General features: G+C 29.0%; 2 protein-coding genes across 5 annotated transcripts; one reads left to right on the top strand and one right to left on the bottom strand.

The window, feature by feature from the left end:
- The first annotated feature begins 9753 nt into the window (after positions 1–9753).
- LOC103489422 (non-symbiotic hemoglobin 2) lies at positions 9754–12242 on the top strand. Its single transcript, XM_008448579.3, has 4 exons — positions 9754–9937; positions 10015–10129; positions 11144–11260; positions 11890–12242. The coding sequence occupies exons 1-4, from the start codon at positions 9843–9845 to the stop codon at positions 12016–12018; spliced, it is 456 nt and encodes a 151-aa protein (XP_008446801.1). The 5' UTR covers positions 9754–9842; the 3' UTR covers positions 12019–12242.
- A 681-nt stretch (positions 12243–12923) lies between these two features.
- On the bottom strand, positions 12924–18156 carry LOC103489423 (uncharacterized). Of its 4 annotated transcripts, none has more exons than XM_008448580.2 (8): positions 17837–18156; positions 16193–17600; positions 15687–15805; positions 14778–15404; positions 14387–14696; positions 13738–13906; positions 13532–13634; positions 12924–13386 (listed from the first exon to the last, which is right to left on the bottom strand). In XM_008448580.2, exons 2-8 carry the CDS (start codon positions 17348–17350, stop codon positions 13269–13271), a joined length of 2604 nt encoding a protein of 867 aa, XP_008446802.1. In that variant the 5' UTR covers positions 17351–17600; positions 17837–18156; the 3' UTR covers positions 12924–13268. The 4 variants fall into 4 exon arrangements, with proteins under 4 accessions (XP_008446802.1, XP_008446806.1, XP_008446803.1 ...); XM_008448584.2 differs by having other exon boundaries at positions 13738–13903; XM_008448581.3 differs by having other exon boundaries at positions 16193–17420.
- Between the last annotated feature and the right edge of the window lie 4455 nt (positions 18157–22611).

Below are 22611 nucleotides of genomic sequence, written 5' to 3'. Positions count from 1 at the left end.
TATTCGTGTATTCTTTTTTCAATTTCAACCAAATGAAATTAAAAAAAAAAAGAAAAAACAACTTAGAACGAAATTATATTTTAGAAAGAAATAGAAAAAGAAAAGAAAAACCAAAAAGAACAAAAAAGACAGGACTCTCGTTGCGCTGCTCCGCTCCGGACGATCGAACTCTGACATACACCTAAGCCGTCGTCGTTTTGTGATCTTTTCCTTTCTTTCCTTTACCTACATACATATATATATATATATAATAATAATACTAATAACCCAGTAAGAAAAACAAATAAACAATAATGGAATAAATTTTATATTTTTCACTAAATGATTAATTAATTAAAGAAAAATAGTCAAAAGTAGAACGTTTGATAAAATATTTACGTTTCATATAAAAATGTAATAAATTTTATCTAAAATAAAGTATAACAAATTTGGTTAATTTTGTCCTATGAAACGTAAATAATTTGTCAAATTATTTCTAATTTTGAAAAAACCTCTCAACTAAAATAAGAGATTAAATAAATAGTCGAAAAAAATATAATTTGATCTTTTCATATACGTAGTTGAATTAATCTAAAGTTGTTTTTAAATATAGTAAAATAAGCTAATTTATATTCATAAGTATAAGAAAAATTAATTCTTTATATGTAATAGATCAAATTAGATAATTTTTTTATAGTTTAAAATATTTTAAACAATTTACATCCATCAAAGTACTATAAAAGTAAAGAAAATTATCCGAATAAAACATTTAACAAAATATTTATACTTTATACAAAAATCAAGTATAATAAATTTTATCTTTTATTAGTTTTGTTTTATAATTTTTTTTTTATTTCTATTTTTGAAAAAACCCATTTTATATGTATACATATAGTTTTATTTAATATAATTTTTAATCACATTAATTTTATGTAGTTTTTATATGATAATTATTATGATCATCAAGTCAAAAGGAGTAAGTAATCTCCTAAATTAACAGCTTTCCAAATCCCTTGAAGATTAAAAAGGTTTTCATCTAATCTCTCTCAAATCAAGGACGTTTTCTTTTTAATTATTATTATTATCTCAAAAACAATTGTTGAATCAAATTAGTTATTGTATTAAATAATGTTATAATTCAAGAGTAGGATTGGGTTGAATCAAATAAGTCAAGAAATCAGTTTAGAGAAAATAAAAATAACCATAAGTTATGAAAGTCGTACGTAATTGGAATTAATAAAAGCTTCAAGAGTACCACCTAACACGTTATTTTTAAACCAAAACCTTAGCTCATCCTCTACCTATCTGTGTGTAAATAAGCCAGAGTCTTAAAACTATCCACCTCTAATGTCAATCAAAGCATAGATTAGTCATGACTAAAAAAATAATTATCATCCTTAATTAAACTAATATTTAAAAATTTGATCTCCTATTATGTTATCTTTTAATTGAAAAAGAAATATCATCTTTAATTTCGAGAATTCCTTTATTGTCCTTTTTTTTCTTAAAAAAGAAATAATAAGGTGTAGAATAATTTAACATTTTGGATTTTTGTTAGAATATTTACTTCAGTATGTTCGAAGTTTTTGGGGATAAAAAACAATGGGAACTTTATCTTTTTTTCCATTAAAACTAAAATGAACTTTTAGGTCAAAAACAATAAACTTAGCTTAACCAAGATCTATATATATCGAGACTAAAACGAATTGTGTTCAAATTCTCCACCCCGATTTATATTATTTACCTCTATGTTAATGTGACTTTAAGGGGGGAAAATTACATTTGAGACAAGAAAATAAAAAACGACCATTTAGTATGTAGGAAATGATTTGATCTCCTGTCGTGTAATTTTTAATCCAAAATAGAAAAAAAAAATCTCTTCTCTAATTCCAAAAAGGTTCTTTTTATTGTTATTATTATTATTACCATTTGTTATCCTTTAATAAATACGTAGAATAATGAAACATTTTCAAATATAACAAAATAAACTAAAATATTTACGACATTTAGCAAAATTTTAGATTCTATCAATATAGAAGCTGATAAAATTCCATCATTGTCTATCAATTTATTGATAGAATTAGAATCTGAAATTTTGTTATATTTTGTAAATAATTTAACAAAATGGGTACTTTTTATAATTTCTCTGGAATAATTTAAAAATTTCACTTCAATTATATTGAAAGTTGATAGGGAAAAATGATGAGATTTTTTTTCCCATCAAAACTAAGAATGGGATATTTGGGTCCAAGAAACAATAAATATGGGGAAAGAAAAAAAACAGGAAGAATGAGATGATTTGGGATGTAGGATATGTGACATAGAAGCTTATGGGTATAATAATTAGAAATGAAAGGGAATAATTAAGAAATGGAAAAAGGGCGGTGGGGGGGTTTGAGAGAGGAAGGGACCAAAGTTGGAAAGGAAGAAGGTGCAGTCAATGGCTTCATTTTGACGTGTGAGAAATGAGATCGGAGAGGATAATGAGTTGGCGTAAATGAAGAGGAAATAGAGACTCAAATACTGCAACCAAATCCCATAATTTATGACCAGAAAGTTAAAGAGTGACATAAAAGATGTCGAGCTATAAGATTAAAAAAAACCAAAAAAACACCCTTAACCCTAATTTATTTAATTAAGGTTAATTATATCAACCTTTTAAATTTACAATTTCTTTGACTTTTTTTTCCTTCAATAAATTTACATAAACATGAAATTTAAAACTTTAAATAACTTGAAAGAAAAAAAAAGTTCTCCAACCAACTTAGTTGCACGAAACATTGATCAGTGAAGTTGTGAAGTCTTGAGAGTTGTGAATTTAATTCTGTTTGTATTTATTGTAGAGAGTTAATAAGATATAAAATTAATGTTTTCTTTTTCTAGTTATGGGACCTGTAAACTTCTTGGGTCAAATATGAAATGAATTCACAACTAGACTCTCACTTCCGGTCGTTTTAGACCAAATTAATTACTCTCATAATAAATTTTCTTTTGAATAAACAAAGATTGTATATTCTAAGTTGAATGCATCTTTCGGAGTGATTTTGAAATTGTTAAAACCATTTTATCACGTTCAAAATCATTAGAAAAATATGTCTTTTAATCACAAAGATTTTGTTTAATATTTAACTTTACTTTTTAACATGTGTTTTTCATGTTATCAAAATTGGTTTTGAATGACTAAGGGTGTGTTTGAGATTTATAGTTGGAGTAATGATTTTTTTTAAAAAAAAAAAAATAGGTACAATCGATTTCTAAACAATCAAATTTATGTTTGGTAACAAATTCTTAAAATTGATTTTCAATCATTATGTTTGATACTAAAAGTGATTTTAAATTACTAAAAAGGTATTTTGAGTATTTCAAAAACTATATAAAATAAGGTGATGATTCCCAATTAATCATTTTTCCACAATCATTAGAGAGGTGATGCTTTAAAAATCAAATCTTAGTGATTTCTTATTTTTCTAAAATCCCTTTGGTCGCCAAACACCATATTTTTGCTCAACAATGACTTTAGTTAATGAAAAAGTGACTTCTACCAAACATATACACTCTAAAACATATTTTAGAGTGATTGAAAACGTTGAAGAAATGATTCTAACCACTTCGAAATCACTTCCAAAAATATTCGAACTAATCATTAACACGATTCATTGTTAAAGTAGTGTGAGGAAAGAGCACTCGAATGAACATTATTAAACGTATGTATGTATGTATACACATTATTGTATTGAAAGAAAACAAGAAGGAAAAAAAAGAAAAGATTTGTTAGGTAAAGAGTTACGCTATCTCTCTCCATGCAAAATTGTAACGTTGAAGTGATTCTTAAGACGGCCTCGCCAATGAGAATTTAATGTATTATTCTTTTGTTTTTTTTTTTTTTTTCCGCAAAGTCGCAACTCAAAAAAAGGATAGATTATTGCAGAATTGCTTTTTTCTTTTCTCCTTTTTGGTCTCTCTATCTTTTCCATATTCGTGTGGATTCTAAACTAACTCTTTCTATATGCATCATCATATCAATTTTATTTAACCTAAATGTAGTGAAAGAAAAAAAAAAACATATAGATATAGACCTAAATTTTATAGAAAAATCTATGTCGGGAGAATATTCGTAGAAATCAAGGAAATTCCATACAAAATAAATTACAAATTATTGTTTAGAACTCTTTCATATGTTTAGATAAGTTTTAATTTTGTAACTAATATCTGTCTTTACATTTTTTAATTTATGACAATATTTTTATTTCCATTGACCTATCATTTTGTTTTTAAATTCATGGTTTGGTTTAATGTAAACAAATTTGAAGTATATTAAACATAAAATTTGATATAGTTCGATTATTTTTTCATGATTTCTTTTTAAATTTTAGAATTGAAAATCAAATCAATAATCTATTCAAACATAAGAATGCATCCTATTTTTAAAATGAAGGTAAACTATAAATTGTAGTAATTCACTCCTCTCTTACCAAGGACATCAAATTCATAAAAAGTTGAAATTGTGGGTCTCTTTCCATTTTATTCATTATTTCCATACTAAGCAAATAAATTAACTTAGAAATAACAGTGAGATTATTACATATTTAGTTTGCTAGACTATTATTAATGTATCATTAAACTTACGCCAAAATTAAGCATATTTCAGTTGACATCAAATATGTATATATTATATCAATTTCGAAATTGAAGATTCAATCTTCCAACCCAAGTCAATATATACACACATATTCTAATGTAAACCATTTTTCTTAAGACGTGAGCATAACATATTATTAGACGTGATCATATGCTCAAACTACTTTAATTAAAATTGATTTAGAGGTGTTGATATTATTCTACAAATTTTTAAATCTACAAGTGAAAAAAAATGTTAATATATCGATATATTTAAACCAAACCTTCGCACCTTTTAGACCGATAGAGTGATTAAGTATCTTGCACAATAATGCCTAATTATATAAATTAGTCAAACAAAACACAATTTTTATATAATGAAGCATAAAGAGAAAATTAATACAACTTAATTATAATATTGGTTAATAAAGCATCTTAGCTTGGAAAAAGTATTAAGCAAATAATGGTAATGAAAAGTAAGAAGAAGTGGTTGAATCAAGATCTAAATGGTAGCCCAAAAAAGTGGTCTAAAACGTGATGTTAAAGCTTTGCTAATAATGATAATAATAATCATGTTTAAAGCTTTATAACTTATTATTTATATTAGCATCCGATCCAAAGAAAGAAAAAAAAAAAAAAGTTAAAATATTATTTTTGTCCCCTCTGCTTTTCAATTTGTTCAATTTTAATCTTTGGATTTGTAATAAATCTTAAATTTAGTTCATACCAATTTTTCATTACATCTTATTCTTTATTAGTATTTTCATTGTAAATATTAAAAAATAAAATTGTTAAAAATGATAAATTTGATAAAATATTTACAAAATATAGCAAAATTTCAGATTCTATTAAATAATAGACATTAATAGATAATGATATACTTCAGTAATATTGATAAATATTTATAAGTTTCTATTGTTGATAGAATCCAAAATTTTGCTATAGTTTATAAATATTTTAGTTTATTTTACTATATATTTGGAAGTGTCTATATCCACATATTGTGTTTCTTTTGCATAAAAACTATTGTAATGATAAATTTAAGATTTATAAAAAATACAAAGATTATACGTCCAACATCATTCGAAAGTAAAAAGAATGAAAATATTAAACAAATTTCAAAGTAGTGTAATCAAAATGATTTTTTAACCCAAGAAAAAGGAAAAAACAACTGCAAAAAACAGTATTATGTTGTACACATTATTAATTATTCCTTTCATCCTTCCTCATCACGTAACTTAATATTTATACTAATAGTATACAATATCATAATTTATTTGCTTTATTAATTTCTTTATAATACGAAAGGAACAAAAGAGAGAAACTAACTGAAGAAGTAAAAAGCAAAAAGAAAAACCCTGAAAACCAAGGTGGAAAGGAAAATGACAAAAGAAAGAAAAGAAGAATCATGGGAAAGTGAAAGAAAAGCAGATGTGTTTCAATTGGGAATCCAACCAAAACCCAAACCAAATCTCTATGTATTTTTCTGTACACAAAACTGAAACTTCTTCCTGTTTTCTTGTTTTTGTTTTCATTTTCTTTATTAATTAGATCTGTTTTTGTTTGGTTTTGGTTTTGGTTTTTTTCCTTCTCTCTTCTTTCAATTTCTTTCTGTCAGTTTAATCATTTCCAAAGCTTCACATTTTAGATTCATCTATATTTTACCCTTTTAAGGTAGCTTCAATCTTAATTCATCAACTTCCATTATTCTACTATACACTGTTAAAATATGTTTCCTCATTTGGCCATATTGTCTGCAAGTTAACATGTTACGTTTTTCTTTCTGAAAAATTACTGTTTTAGTGCAGAATATATACTTTTAGTCTCCAGTTTTAGGAACCTACAAAAAGGATAAACTCTTACGATCATAGATCTTATATTTGTAATTTTTCTTAAAATGTTATTGTACTTACTTAATTATAATAATTATTTTTTTTTTGGCTTGAATTCGTCCAAAGTTTTTTCTTGGACTAATTAAATTTGAGGGTACTTTTGAATTGTTATACCTTCTTAAATAATTGTTATCTTGTGTTTTTTTTATAAGAGCTTAGAAACAATATTTTGTAAATTTTCAACTTTAAATACGAAAAGAAAATATATTTTGAGTAAATTTGATTTAAGCGACGCGTAATTTTGCTTGATAAAAATTTGTTTGATTAAAGTTTATGAAAAGAATTTTATTTAAAAAAGATAATTAATCAAAATCTTGTTGGTATAATAAAATATAGAACGTATATGGAATGATACAATTGGACATTTTAACACTTGATTGAACTTTAGAACGTATTGAAAATTGATTTGGATAAATTAATAATTATCTTATTTTATCAAATAGTTTAGATAATAAAGATTCTTTTGGAGTTATTTTAATTTCGATTTTACAAGTTTTCAGATCTTATCAATTTCTTTTAAATTTGTCTTTGAAAATTATTAGAAAGTAAGCATTTTGGTCATCATAGTAATTAGATTGACAAATTAATAAAGTTTAATTTTGAAATTATGTGTATTAACGTGCTAACATGGGCATGTATTTAATATTTTGAATCTACGTTGACTAGTTGGGGTGGGTATTAAATTTTAAAGAAAAAATGAATTTTAACTTAAAATATATTATTTAGTTTTTAGATTTTGTATACATTAATTTTCTTTTAGTGGAAATTGTAAAAAAAAAAAAAAAAGGGAAAAATAGCAAAATTGTGTGTATATCATTTTGGAATTTAATGATGTTTTGCTATTTGTGTAAATATATATTTTGTGGTTTTTTTTATTATAATTTAAAACATCAATTTTTTTTTTTTTTTTTTTTGGTTCAATAGTTATAATAATGGGAAGGATGGGTTCATCCATTCTAATGTCATAAGTATTGACTTATTTACCAAAATTGATATTATCATCACTAATTTCATGTGAAGTTTCCATACTAAGATACAAAAGAAAAAGTTTTACTTTATATTATCAAATGTTATCATTTGATATGACCTAAAGCCCATGAATATGGGCCTCGTTTCTACTATAATTAGGGCCCATTATCAGGTCTTCATTTTGAGTATTCTTTGAGTCGGAGATCTCGGACTAATAGGAAAATGAAAAAACCGAAAATGAAAACATAACAAATAATATTTTAAAACACATCTGCATTTAGTTTCGAAAAGTTCTCGTAAATGACAAAAATACTTAAAATATTTATCAAATACTAATTTTTTAATTGAGGTCATACGCCTAAACTAATTGAATGCTCGAAATGACTTTCTAACTCACAACTCTCGAGTCAAAAAGATGGATGACAAACAAGTTAGAGCATGCGAAATTGTATACGAACTTTTGAGAGTTATGTTTGATAATTACTTAAATTTTTTTAATAATTATAGTATAATTCTTAATATCAATGTTGTATTTTGGAGTTCTATAAGTCTTACGATGGGTTTGTTTAAAAGATCTAAATACTTTTATACTCGTATCAAATAGAACCCTAACTTTAAAAAGAATTTTATTAATCAAATGTTTTAGTTAATATAAAATTAGAAAAATGTATTAAACACCTTTAAAATCATATTATAAATAATCGTGAAATTTTAAGATTCTTAGCTCATCGACTATTTTTAAAGATTTTGAACGTATCAAAACTCCATTTGAAAAGTTGAGATACGTTCAAAAAAATAATTACGCCTTTTTATTTTATTTTTTTGTATAATTACAACTATACATATTTGATAGGTCAAAAAAATATTCGATATATTAATTATAACTTAAACATCTATTATTTTTATATGTATACTCAAACAAACTATAGATTGAAAAATCAATGAATTAGTTATGTAGAGTCGTTAATCTTATATTTTAATATAACAATTGATCATGTAGTCGTAGTTTAATAAATATTTGACCTTTTGAAGGAGAACATATGAATTCTTTTCCTACCATTTTCTTGAGTTATGAACAACTTAAGAACATCCCTTTTACGGTAGTGGACAAGTCCATGAAATGGTATCATAAGTCGAGTTAACGTGATGTGCAAACAGCAAAGAAGTGCGGTGCCTATAACTCAAAATATAATATTATAACCAAAGAAAGACGTGGTTGCCAATTAGGTCTTGATTTGGTGATGTTATTAAACAGTGAGATACGATGCCGTATCATACAGATACGAAATCTCATATGTTCCCTATAAAGAAAGGCTTTGGATTGAAATTATTATTGAATTTGCTTTAATTTATTTTTAATTTTCTTCTCTTATTTCTTCAATGGAATAATTATTTATGGGGACTTGGGGATTAATAAAGGACAAAAATGGAAATTTGATCTTTGGCTCAGCTTTCAATTATAGCCACATAAAAAATATATGTATATATATATATATATATATATATATGGAATAATTACAAAGCAGGCTTAATTTATTACAAAAATGGTAAATAAATAAACGACAGTTCATGTGTGGTTCAAACGTTTTCATCTTCTGACCACAGACCCAAACGAGTCCCATAATCCTTGGGATTTGTCTAACCAATCCTGATTTTCCCACATTAAATAGCTTTTCTTTTTTCGTTTAATTTTGATTAAAACATCATTTTTTCTGATCTTTTGGATTCTTTTCGAAGAAAGTTTGTTAAATTTAGTTTCAGAACATTTTCAACAAACTGAAAATTACACTAAATTTAATAAATATTGATACACCGATAATAAAATCTAATATTTTATAAATATTTTTACCGATTTATCACTTGAAATAATTTGTTTTTAGGTTTTTCAAAATAAACTTTCATCAAAATTCACTTCAAAAACTTGTTTTTTTACAAATTATATATTTACACTTCATTTGGACTTTTAGTGGTTATTTTACAAAGTGTAAATAATTTTTTTTCTATATATTTTTTTTGAAAAATCCTTTTAAAAATTAGGATAAAATTGTTAAACAAAAAACTGAAACGATGAACAAATAAGCCAATAATAAAGCTAAAGTGAATCTAATTAAATTTTAATTGGTATGATATTTTGTTTCAAATAAAAAATTAGGTGCTACATCCTCACAATTATTGAACTAAAAAATATAATAATATAGACTAAATTAAAAAAGATTAAAAAGTACATGAAATAAAATAAAAATGGTACTGTGATATTTTAATACTAATTTTTTATTTAGAAAGAAAAAACATTATAAAATGAGAGTAATGATAAACTGGCAATATTGAAGAGAGGTTCCAAAACCCCCTTATCTTTCAAACATTTAGAGAGAGAGAGAGAGAGAAATGGATTTCACTGAGAAGGAAGAAAGTTTAGTGAAAGAATCATATGAAGTTTTGAAGAAGGATTTGCCTTTCTACAGCCTTCATTTTTTCACTCAGTAAGTAGGAAATGGTGTGTTTTTCATTTATGAATTAGAATTATTGATTACTAACTAAGTTGATTATAATGTAAAAGGATATTGGAGATAGCACCAGCAGCAAAGGGCATGTTTTCTTTCTTAAGGGATTCTGAAGACATCCCTCACAACAATCCTAAGCTCAAGGCTCATGCCCTCAAGGTTTTCAAAATGGTCAGTTTATGATTTTTTCTTTCCCACTTCATCGTTTCTTTTAACGATACGCGGAATGAAAATCGCATCTCTAACGTTGAAATTTCGTAGCCACACAGAATTTTCATGTTGGTTCACTGCTACGTTAGTTGGGTTTGTGTGTGTGAGGATCATTGTTTTTCATACATTTCAAGACAGACTACATGTATTATTGGAGTAGAAATAGTTAGAATGTTGAACGAAAAGTGAAATTATAGTTTACTACATTTTAATACATAGTGTGATGACTCTCTGTTTCACTCAATTGTGTAAATAAATGATTAAACCCTTTCCCATTTATTTACAATTTATTGATTTTTTTACTTCCACTTCACAATAACACATTCTCTCTCCCACTTCCAAAGTCACGTTCTCTCTCTTTCCCATATTTCTTCAACCTCTACTAAACCTAATTTTTATCATTCTTAATCTCCATTGGAAAACCAAACTAGAACTTCAGAATTAATAGTACAAATTATTATCTAAGTTGATTTTGGTCTAATCCTCCAATCTTATGATTTAAATGGAAGAAATCATAAAATCACTCCGATCTCTCTTTTTCCCTTATTTTCTTCAACATACTCTCTATCCAATTTTTCACATTCCTCAACTTTCACACTCTATTCTCCCTTTCTTGTCTTTTGTACTATTCAACATCTCTAAAAATCACCCTACCATGACACATCTTCTCCATATGATTCGTTACGCAATGGTCAAAGCTTTAAAGCATTCCATTCGTCATATTTATTTGGAAAGGAAGTTAGAGTACTTCAATATTATTTGTTATAACATTTTACAATAGGAATGCATGTAAAAGTTTTCCTTTGGCCTCTCCTTTAGTCACAACAGCATTTAAGGATGTCCACGATATTATTGGCAATGGGTTTGATTAATTTCCCTCGATCTCTTCGAGCATTATAATTAAGTTGAAATGTGTGTGTTATAACATATAAAAGATAATATAAACTAACAGAAAACAAATGAATTAAAATGAAGACATGTGAAGCAGCCATTCAATTGAAGGAGAAAGGGGAAGTGATCGTCTCGGAGACTACGTTGCAATATTTGGGATCTGTTCACCTTCGTAATGGAGTCATTGATCCACATTTCGAGGTAACTTTTCAAATTATATTTCAATTGAATAAAAGATTGAGACCTTTTTCTTAGTTAATACAATTTATAACTAGCTAGCTTCAAAAAATTTATCCAATAAAAATTTTGCACTCTCAAGAACAATTTTAAGAATATTCCATTTAACACAAACTTAGACATTTAAGAACTAGTTGGATATTTTCTCAAGACTAGAATCAAACAAACACAAATTAATTTCATAAAATGGAATAAACTTAAAAGTTAAGTTATAGATTTTTACGTGATCGATTTTGTATTGAATGTTGTCTATAACATATTTGACATTTTCTAAAACACATAGATTAGACATAAAGATGAATAGAAGCCGAGATTGGAATTTTTAAAGAAAAGACGACTTAGACTAGTTAAGATTTTGTAATGATGTGCTTAATGGACTTTCATTTATCTATTTAAAACTTCCACAATTTTTTAAAAATCAAATTAAAAATTTTAAGAAATAGACACAAAATTAAGATTAAGAGTTAAACATGAGGTTTACAAAAGTAGAAGTTTAATTATTATTTTTTTTAAAAAAAAGGGGGGGAAAGTTATGGTAATTTGAAAATTGAATTAATAATTGGGGGATGTGGTGGTGGTGATGATATGGGCAGGTGGTGAAAGAGGCATTGCTACGAACAGTGAAAGAAGGAGTGGGAGAGAAATGGAGCGAAGAGATGGGCAATGCTTGGACAAAGGCCTATCACCATTTGGCTTCAGCAATCAAAGCTGAAATGAAATGAAATTTCATTCAAATTTCAAACTATGGGATGCTGCCTTTTAAATTTTCTTCATTTCCTTCTGGGAAGAAAATGATATTATCTTGGAAGTAAAATAAAAAAGTGTATGAAATTTGTGATGTAATAATTGAAATTTGAGGATATTGGCAATAGGGCTCAAAATGTCAAAACCTTGCATCTTTTTAATTACAGTGAAATAGTGTCGTAGACATATATTTATTCGGTTAGTTTTGATCTGTTCGGTGAAAATGGCTTAAGAATCATGTTCTCGTGTTCATATTATACAAGGGTAACTTTTGGTAAAGAATTGGTTTTAAAATATCAATTGGTAGATATAATACAAAACAATTAACATCTCAATGATTAAGAGTTTTTAAACTCAAACAAACAAGTTTAATCATATAACTAACCTTATCAAAACAAACGGAACAACAAATTTTCAAATCACTATTTGAAATTACCATATTATAAACCTCTCAAAAAATTGATCTCGATCAAATTGGACACTTCTTGTTTCATAACACAAAAGATAACTTTAGGCAAAATCTTCTATTATATTAATTTTTAGTAGTCCGCTATCAAAATCCAATATTTACACATCTTCTCTTGGCAGATGGAATATAGTTTTCATGACTTTTTTTTTTTTAGCAATATAGCCTTGATGTAGAGGAATTTAAGTAATCAAGCATACACCTACGGATAGATAACGAAGAACTATTTAATGATTCTCTCAAATTTCGACCAATGGACCAATGGACCAATGAACTTTTCTTGTGAAGATCCCATGTTGAAAAAATGAAGAGACCCCATGAACTTTGATTGGTTTTTATTAGATAGAACCTCGTGAACAATTTGCATAGATATGAAATTTTTATTTAGAACATTATGTACAATGAAATTACTTTACCTTTGAAATAAGAGCATTAGCCGAATACTATGGCTGAAGCATTTTCCAAGCCTGTATTGGAAACTAATGTCAAAAGAGTTGAAAACGAAAAGAATCTTCTTCAGACTTACATTTTCTTTTTTTATTTACGTAAAAAATGATGAATCGACCATGCAAATTTGTCATTCCAATTATACAACACAAGATAATGTTTCCATATAATCAGAATAACACAGCAGTACCTACCCCGAACGCTAAATCTCCGGCTTCCATCTGTGTTAACAAATAAACGACTCACCTCCAATCGGATTGAAAGAACTGCACACTACTGAATTAACTGTATCTGCTTTTTCCTTTTTCTTTCTTTCTACAGTATCGAGTATGCTCGGATCACTTCGACGATTGGTGCTCGACACAGCGGGCATTTGCCTCCACCACGGACCAACTCGTTTGCACATTTTGAACAAGTGCACATGTGTCCACATCTGCAGTAAGATTTCCACTTGATAGTTGGTATCTCAGTCTTTTAAGCAGATAAGAGTAAGAACCCATTTATGTCACACAATTAAGAGGTTAGGGGGTCTGAATATTTCCTGTTCGACTCTAAAAAGAATTAGTTAGAAGGTATACCTGTAGAGGAGAGAATCGATATGGCTGTCGCAACAAACACAACACGTTCCTTTCCTCACATGGCACCATTTAGAACCATCCTCTGATGTCTCAGCGGGTAGACCTAAATTGAGAGACAATTCATGTAGATGTACATTTAGAGTATTTCTGAATGCAATTCTCTCCAAAATACAGGAGCAATAAATTGCAGTAAAATGAAAACTAACCTTTTTCACCGGCAGATCTGTTTAATGCTGCCGATACTTCTTGTCTAACAGATCGCTGCAATTCTAGTTGCATATCCATGCAAGCCTCCAACATCCTCTGCATATGATTCATGCCTTGATGAAGTCTTGCCATGTCTGCTCTCAGATCGTTAATAATCTCCCATTCCTGCTAAAATCAGTAATGGATTTTAGCACACTCTCAAAACAGACAATCAACATTCAGAAATAAACAGCTTCAAGGCAGGAAAATTTCATAAACGAAATTCAAATTGTTCCCCACATTCTAGAAGAACAAATGCTTCTAGGTTAAAGATAAACTGGAGCCAATTAAACGAGACTTGAATGAAACTTGGGTGGTGGTTTAACTTTGGGTATTCTCATGCAAGCTTTTCCACCATCGAATCTCACTTGGAATACCAGTCCAAAAGCCTTAACTATTTCTTGACATTGTAAGAATGTGTGTTCGTGTGTTCAAAGAGAGACGGAGAGAACACAATTACTGCCAAAATCTGGTTCCCGAGTAAGTCGATGAATAAATGAACTCCTTCCCCCATAACAATGGAACCATGTCTCTTTTAAAGACAATGCAAAAACTAAATCCAGGACAAGAATTAGAACAGATCATAATAGGAAAAAAGAAGCAGCTTACAATTTCTGAACGGTGCATGGTATGACGAGACCAGCTGGTATGATGCAGGTCATGGTGCCAAAGTGGTTGGGGTGGAGGAACTGGTGGAGATGGAAGCACCAGAGAGGGTCTATTTACAGCATCATTTTGTTCGTCAGTCTGTTCATTCTGTTGGTCTTGATCCTGAGGGGGAGAAGCAGGAGCTGGTGAAGGCAAAGTTCTATGCAAATCCCAATCTATGGGAGCACGACCTTGCCTATCCACATACGATTGTATTAATTGGTCCAAACTTTCCCGGAAACCACTACGAAGAAGGTTAGAAACGCTTCTCCTACAAAAAAGATGGAAGGCAATGCGTAAATATTTCTATGCCTGCGGATATGGATAGTAACAATAAGAGAATGATAACCACCTGCTTAAGAGTTCCCTAAGTTCCATACTGTAGACATTATCATCATCAGGTGGGTGAAACCTGTTGAACCGTCTCACTGGAACAGACCGACGATTTCTAAAAGGACCAGAGGGCCCCTCTGACCAATTTCCAGCAGCTTCTCGGGTGCCTCTCTCATGCCAAACTGCTGCAGGTTCTGCTGGATGAACTTCTCTTCTTTCTGCATTTACCTGTGTACTGGGCGGTGACCAATCATTAGAAGAATTTGCCTGCCAATTCACTGTCACATCCTCTGCATTATCTTCTCTCCACTCACTGAGTGGCCCAAAGGTTGTCCGTTGCCAGTTTCTTCTATCATCCTCAGGAATTTGTCCGCGCCAGTCCCCATCTTGATTTGTAGTTTCTTGCCAATTCATATTTTCTATCTCTGAGTTATTTTCCATGTTATCAAGTTGGTCAGGCAACCGACTGGTTTCAGCTACCTGACTCTCGGGCTGTGACTGCACATATTCTTGCTCAATGTTCTGTGAACCATTCGTTTGACCTCGATCATTTCTAGAATCATTCATGTCACTGTTAGTTGCACTATCAGATTGGCCATCTGCTTGACCACGAACAATATTTTCCAATCTAGAGCGGAATCCCTCCCTGAGCCAAATATGTATATATACATATAAACTAAACCATTACCCAAAAAATAATAATTATTTACAAACTAAGCAAAATCAGAATTAAGAAAACAAAACTCTAGGAGTCAGAAGTTTGACATGAATCAAGGCTCACAGGACATTTCAGTAAAACATCCGAGATTAAAAATATATAGGCACAGAAAGATAGAAATGCTTAGGGTACACAATAATACCAACTTTTACAAGCAATAGTAAAAAAAAGAAGGAAATAAAATGAACCATCCTCACTAAATCGACATACCTTAAGCCAGAAACAGTGTGTCGCTGCTGTAGCTGAACTATCTCACTTGCTGCCATAGAAGGTGGCCGCTCCTCTTCAACAGTCCTTTCGTTTCTCAAAAATCTGCCTCTAAGTAATGACTGGGGAAATATAGAGGATTAGTGGTCAAACAATAACCGAGTGCAAATAGCATCTAATGAAACAATGAGATGTCAAAGAGATAACATAAAGAAGCATAACTAAAAACTGTCATAAAGATTGTGACACAATTATAGTACCTAACAAAGATGTTTTTAAGTACTTTCTACATTTGAGGTCGCTCTTGAGTCTCAAAGAGCTTCACACTTAAATGAAACAAGATGCAGTATAATTTCAACAGTCTAACTCTAAAAGGAAAAGCTCATAAACACAAAGTCTACAATTAATTCTTGACATTTCCAAAATCAAATCAATTTTTGTTTTAAGCAAAATGAACTAGGACAATGGAAGGTAGATAAATAAAACAACATTAACACTTGGCAGCTGACCTGGATACGGTTGCGGTGGGCAAAGTCAGAAACCGCTCGATGCTCCAAAAGCCCTTGAAGTTCCCTCTGTCTTTCCCTTTCTATCCTTACAAGTAAATCAAGTATTGCTTGTCTTCCTCGCAACCTTAATAAGTCTCTGCGAATGTGTTCATTTTGTCCTTCATCCTGGTCGGCAACCAATGCATCACGGCTTCTATCAGCTTGTGCACCACGTCCAGTTCCTCGATCTTCTCTTCTTTCCCCACGACTTCCTCTTTGTTGACTTGTCATTTGTACCCATTCCCTAACAATCCTAACTCTCTCACGTTCTGTTTCCCCAAGCCATTCAGCTCTGGATCTTGTGCTCCTCTCAGAAACATTTGGTGATGGATCAGTAATTCCACTCTCCATCCATCCCCGTACTATTTGTCGTACTCTCTCCCTCTCAACTTCACCAAGATCGGGAGATTGCTCTCTGCTAGAACCATTGTTTTCATCCCTCACATGCTGTGATGCAATTTGATCATGGTTCCATGGCCCGAAATCATTCTCACTCTCACTTGCATCCACCAAGCTTCCCTGATTTTCACTCCCCCGACTATCAGACATATTCGTACTGGACATATTGGTAGAAGAATCAACACTTGTTTGCTGCCTCAACCTTTCCCTCACCCTCTCACGAGCCCGATTCAACACATGGTCATCCTCCAGCTCCCTCCACATCTGTAATATTGCAGAAGCTTGTGTGCTTGGAGTCTCAACGGTAGTCTGCTGCCTTGAAGTTGGAGAATGGGACTCCCTCAAAAAGGACGAATCAAGCATTGAAACGGTATGCAATCTTGCAAGTGCCATCAACTCAGATTCACGATTTCTCCTCTCAATAGTTGTTATCATTTCCTGTGCCTGTCGAGCAGCCCAGCGGCTCAAAATTCGAGAGTGACGACGGCGTGCAGCCGAAGACTCAGCTAAATCATCACCCTCAAGATCAGAACGCCTTCTCCTCCGTAGAAGCTGATCACCTTCTTCATCCTCAACTTCTTGATTGGCAGCAGAACTACAAGAAGCAAATGGAATACATTCATCCAGGTGCCCACGCATTAACTCCTCAAGTCCACGCTCTAATTCCGCTCGGGCATCACTAGAATCAGGCTTCTGTTGTAGCGATTGAAAATCTGTCATCCTCTGCAATCGCCTACCCTATTGCCAGCATCGGGCACCAAACAACGCCCCACACAAAACCTTCCACCTTCTATCAACAACAACAAGACCATTAACCCCTGTCCCTTCCTCCCAGAACCAACAAAATCATACGATTGAATTACTCCACAACCACAAACCAACCCTAACAATACGTTCGAACCCAATAGAGGCAATAAATAACTAAACAATCGGATTAAAACCCCCAAATGGCTCCACGCAAAAAAAGCACCTTATAAAAATAGAAAACGAAGAATCAAATCGTCAAAACCGACATTGAAATGAAGATCCAACGAGAACATTGCAGGCCCAGAAGTGAATTAGATTAGTTTGAAAAAAAAAATCATGAACAGTAGAATTAGAAAATTAAAAAAAAAAAACGAACGGAAGACGAAAGAGAATTGGGATTAAAACAAGAAATTAAGGTTAAATGAGTAGGAATTATGAGATTCAGCGGTAATTACGTACCTCTAAAGCTCTTTGCGCGTTTATATCCTGACCAAGTATGAGAAACAAAACCCTAAAATCCACCCCTTCGTGAAGAGAAAAAAGAGAAACTGAAAATGGCGAAAGAATTAAACAGAGAAGTTGAAGAAGAAAATGCAGATAGAAAATAAAAATTAAGAAAAGAGAGATCGAATGTAAGAATGATTTGTGAAAATTTATAAATTTGCTTGGTAAGAGAGAGAGAGAGAGAGAGAGAATGTTCGTAGCGAAAGAGCGAGCGAAGGGGGAGAGAGAAAGAGAGAGAGAGATGTTCGTTCTGATTTTCTCACTATTTTTTGTTTTTTGTTTCTTTTTTAATTTTCTGTTTTGTATTTTGTGAGACCGAAGAGAGGAGAGGGGGCTCCGGGGAGGAGAGCGGAAACCCCCCCGCCCGACCTACCACCAATTGACACGTCATTTTTTAATCTCCCTTTCTCTCGTTCTCTTGTTGGGGCCATCTTATATATTAATTTATCGCATCCGAAGATAATTCTTTGATTTATATAAAAAAAATAATTGATGAAAATTGTTTTAATGTGCTTTATCCAAACTTTGTATTATTTACTCAACATATTCTTAGCACACTTCTAATGCAATCCCTAACAATTTTAGACACAGTAATAATTGTATATAGCAATATTTTAAAAAATAAAATGAAAGACTAAAGCAAAGTGTATCGGTGATTTAATTATGTATATTAATATTTTTTAATATAATTGTTATATTTGTAATTGTCTCTGTATCCTTCGTTTTATTTTATAATTATTTCATTTCTCATTTATAAAAATTATGTCGGTAATATTTCTTTGACTATTTAAATTGTTATGATTTAACATATATTATGGAAGTGTAATTCTTGAGGTCTAAGTTTTGGAATTTGGATCCCTAACATTCCCTTACGACTCCCGACGTTCTCTTTTGACCTATTAGCATCATTTTTACTTGTCTTAGAGGCTTATTCGAGTGAAAGTTGTTCCCACAAACCAACATGAAGGTCACCCAACATATAATTATTTCGAGTCAAACACGCTTAACTTTAGAGTTCCTATGATCAAACCACAAAAAAAATTAAGTTGCATCTTGTTAGTATATACAGTAACTTTAAGTCTTTCTTAACTTTACTTTCATGTTATCGGAATCACTCTCATTTATATATGACGTCGATTCATTCATGTCTCCCTCGTAAACTCATGACGTTACAATAATTAAGTTTAAGAATTAAACTTGTAGGTTAGTTTTAATTTTAATACTAAATTCCACGATGGAACAAAATAGATTTCCACAAAAGAGATCTCTCGAATATTTTCAAACACATCCAACTTTGATAAAGAAAAAATAACAAATCTATTAAACGTTGAATTTTGATTTTTGTTAAAACTCAACTTTCGATTTTGTGTCTAATAATTAATAAATTTACGAGTTTTAAAAAAAATTAAGTATTTATTACATACAAACTTAAAAAAAGTAGGAATTAGTTAAACACTCATTAAGTTAAACAAATTAAACGTTTTAAGAAACAATATAACAATAATCGTTCACCTGCTACGCACACTCATAGATTAACGTATTTTCTTAAACAAATAATTCACCTACATAATTTAATTATAGAACAATGATTCCCATCCACTTTTGGGTTAGAGAAAAGGTCAAGAAAGAGTATGGAGGTGTTAAGACTTTATTAATATTTAAAACAAAATATCATTTTTAATAATTAAAAATATATCTGGATAATATAAACTTTTCTTTACTAAAATTAATGGATTTCATAATTTAAAATAAACTGCGTTGAATTTGCTCACAAGTATGTATTAATTAATTATTCTAATCAATATAATAAAATATTGGATTATTACATAATCTTTTGAAATATCAACAAAATGATTGGTTGCTTCAGTTGGAGTGTACTATTCTATTCTACAATTAATCTCACTATTATTAAGCAATGGAAATTAAATTTTCTAGGGTTTATGAATTACAAAAAAAAAAAAACAATAACAACAACAAAATTCCAATATTGTAGTTAATTATAATTACTATCTAAAAAGGAATATGTAAATTACACTAGGTTTAATCATTATAGTCACATCCAAAAAGAAAATAAACTTTTACAAATTATTATTTTGCTTTTATTTTTTTATAATATATTTATTTTATTTCAATGGCTGGCCCAATTCTTTTTAGACATAATTGATACCTATATACATATAAAAGAAAAAAAATGAAAGTCGTAAAAAATAGTATATTTGATAAAATATTTATACTTCATCTTATCGAAAAATCAAGTGTAATAGATTTTTTTTTTTTTTTTGGTTTTGTTGAGAATAAATAGTTTGTCAATATTTTATATTTCTGAAAAATCACCTAAAAATAATAAAATGTAATTTAAATGTTTAAAATAAAGGTTATTTTCAAGTATAGCAAAATGAACAAAGATATTTACAGACGTAACAAAATTTCATTTGATTAATACGATACTTACTATATGTGTCTATAGATTACGATCTATGTCGTTTTGTTATGTTTGTAAATATTTTTAATAATGTTATAATTATTTAAAAGAAAAAACAACGAAGAGTTGTATTTTCAAGTTTAACAAAATGAATCAAGATATTTAAAAATACAACAAAAAAATGTTATTGCATGTTAGTGAAAGACGTCGATTAGACTATATTATCGACTATCGCCAAGAAACACTAATAGATATTCTATTATCTACTACGGTCTACTGTTGATGAACTCGACATTTTCTTAAATTTAAAACGATTTTAAAGTTTTTTTTTTTTTTGTAATTTAAAACAAAATAACAAAAACCATGTAGAAATAGAACTATGAATTATTGATTAATGTAGCAAATTATTTTATTGAAAATGTTATTTAATTGGAAATAGAGTCTGATTTTGTTCAAATTCAGGTGGGTTTCATTCAATGAAGGAATCAAAGGAAATCCATTGGTGATATTTTGTCCCACTTTTTGTTTGGACTAAAAACAAAGAAATATCATATATAAAGCTTTAAAGCAAAGGGCACAATATATATATATATATATATAATATAACACTATCCAAAAGCAACTTCAAATAACATGGGTGTGATGCTTGTAGTACTTTTAACAAAATTTCAAAGAAAAATCTTTTTTTAATCCATTAAATATAACACATAGTTATAAATAAATAATAATTATTTTGTATATTTTAAATTAGTATAAACATTATATTAAATAGATGCTTAAGCTTGTGAGTCGCTAAGTAATTTATCACTTACTTATCGTTTTCCCTATAAATAGATGACCTTAGTGAATTTGTAAAGACACGATGGTATCGGAAAGACTTACGGAGAAAGTGGGAGAAAGTGAAGATTTTTTAGATTTTCGTTTTCTTACTTTCTTAATTTTTCTCATTTGTTTATTTTTTCTTTATATATTATTATTTTAATATTATATTTTCTCGATTTCTATATTGATTGTGCCTCATTTTCACAACACAAATATCATTAATAAATTCATAATTATTACAATTATATTTGTACAAAGAAAAAATATCAGTTTACACGCTAAACTATAGAGATTATATCAAATTATACTTTAAATTTTTATAAAAGTATCAATTTAAATATTGAATTCACACAATTATGTTATATTTAGATATACTTATGAAAATTAATGCACTCGTAAAAATTTAGAGTTTAAATTGTTCGAAGTTTAACGTAATACAATTATTAATTCAAAATCTAGATTACTTGATCCGTGTAAATTTTCAACGCAAGTAAAATCAGACGTATTTAGACTATCATTTCAAAAACCACTTTAATTTATTCTAAAATTCTTTGTTTTACGTGTTAAAGAAAATAATTAAGTGGCATTAAATTTAGATTAAGAAAATATATGATATTTAATATTACTTGGGGAGTGGAAAGAAAAAAAGAAGAAGTCAAAATCAACATTAATTATAACCTAATTTAGGTGAGAGATGTACATTTCTAAACTTAATTAAATTAATTATATGGGAACCATCTCAAGATATTTGTTGAATTTTATTTTACTTAGTAAACATGTGTAAATAAAAAAGATGTTGCAAATTCCAAAATAAGGAAATTAGTTTTAAAATTAATTGTAGTATCAAATTTAGATAAGCATTGTTTTTATTGCTTTACAGTGTGGTTCAACTGATATAATTAAACTAACTGCCTGTGAATTGCTTTCAATACATTAATTTAAAATCTTCAAACTAATTACCTTTTACAATATCTATAAATATTTATAATATATTAATATGACTTTTTCTTAAGAAAAAAAGAGACTATAAAAATTATTTTTTAAAAAAATTTTAGATAAATTATTATGAATAGCATGGAAATATTAAACTATTTACAAAATATAACAAAATTTTTATAGAGAATTTAGTAAATTTTGCTATATTTTGTAAATAGTTTTGATATTTTGCTATTTTTTAAAATATCTATTTAGTTTAACGATTTTTTTTATATATTTTCAAATGTTTAAAGAGTATTACTTGTTTGTTTGGATTTTAAAGCTCAAAATTATTTAAAAAAGAAAAGAAAATTAGCTAATCCATCTTGTAAATTTATAAAGAACGAAAGATTATATAATTTAGGGGTGGTTATCGAACGATCAAAGGTTTTTTCTTTCTTGACAAAATTGACCTTGAACCAACTATAGTTGGTTTAGTAAAATGTCAAACCGACATCGTCGTCAATGAGTAAGAATCGGTTTAACACTTAAAAAATATTAGTTTTTGAAA

This window comes from Cucumis melo, chromosome 10 (genome assembly GCF_025177605.1).
Source record: "Cucumis melo cultivar AY chromosome 10, USDA_Cmelo_AY_1.0, whole genome shotgun sequence".
NCBI classification, from domain to species: domain Eukaryota; kingdom Viridiplantae; phylum Streptophyta; class Magnoliopsida; order Cucurbitales; family Cucurbitaceae; genus Cucumis; species Cucumis melo.
Note: the sequence above shows the minus strand (reverse complement) of the source record. Positions and strands in the feature narration are given on the sequence as shown.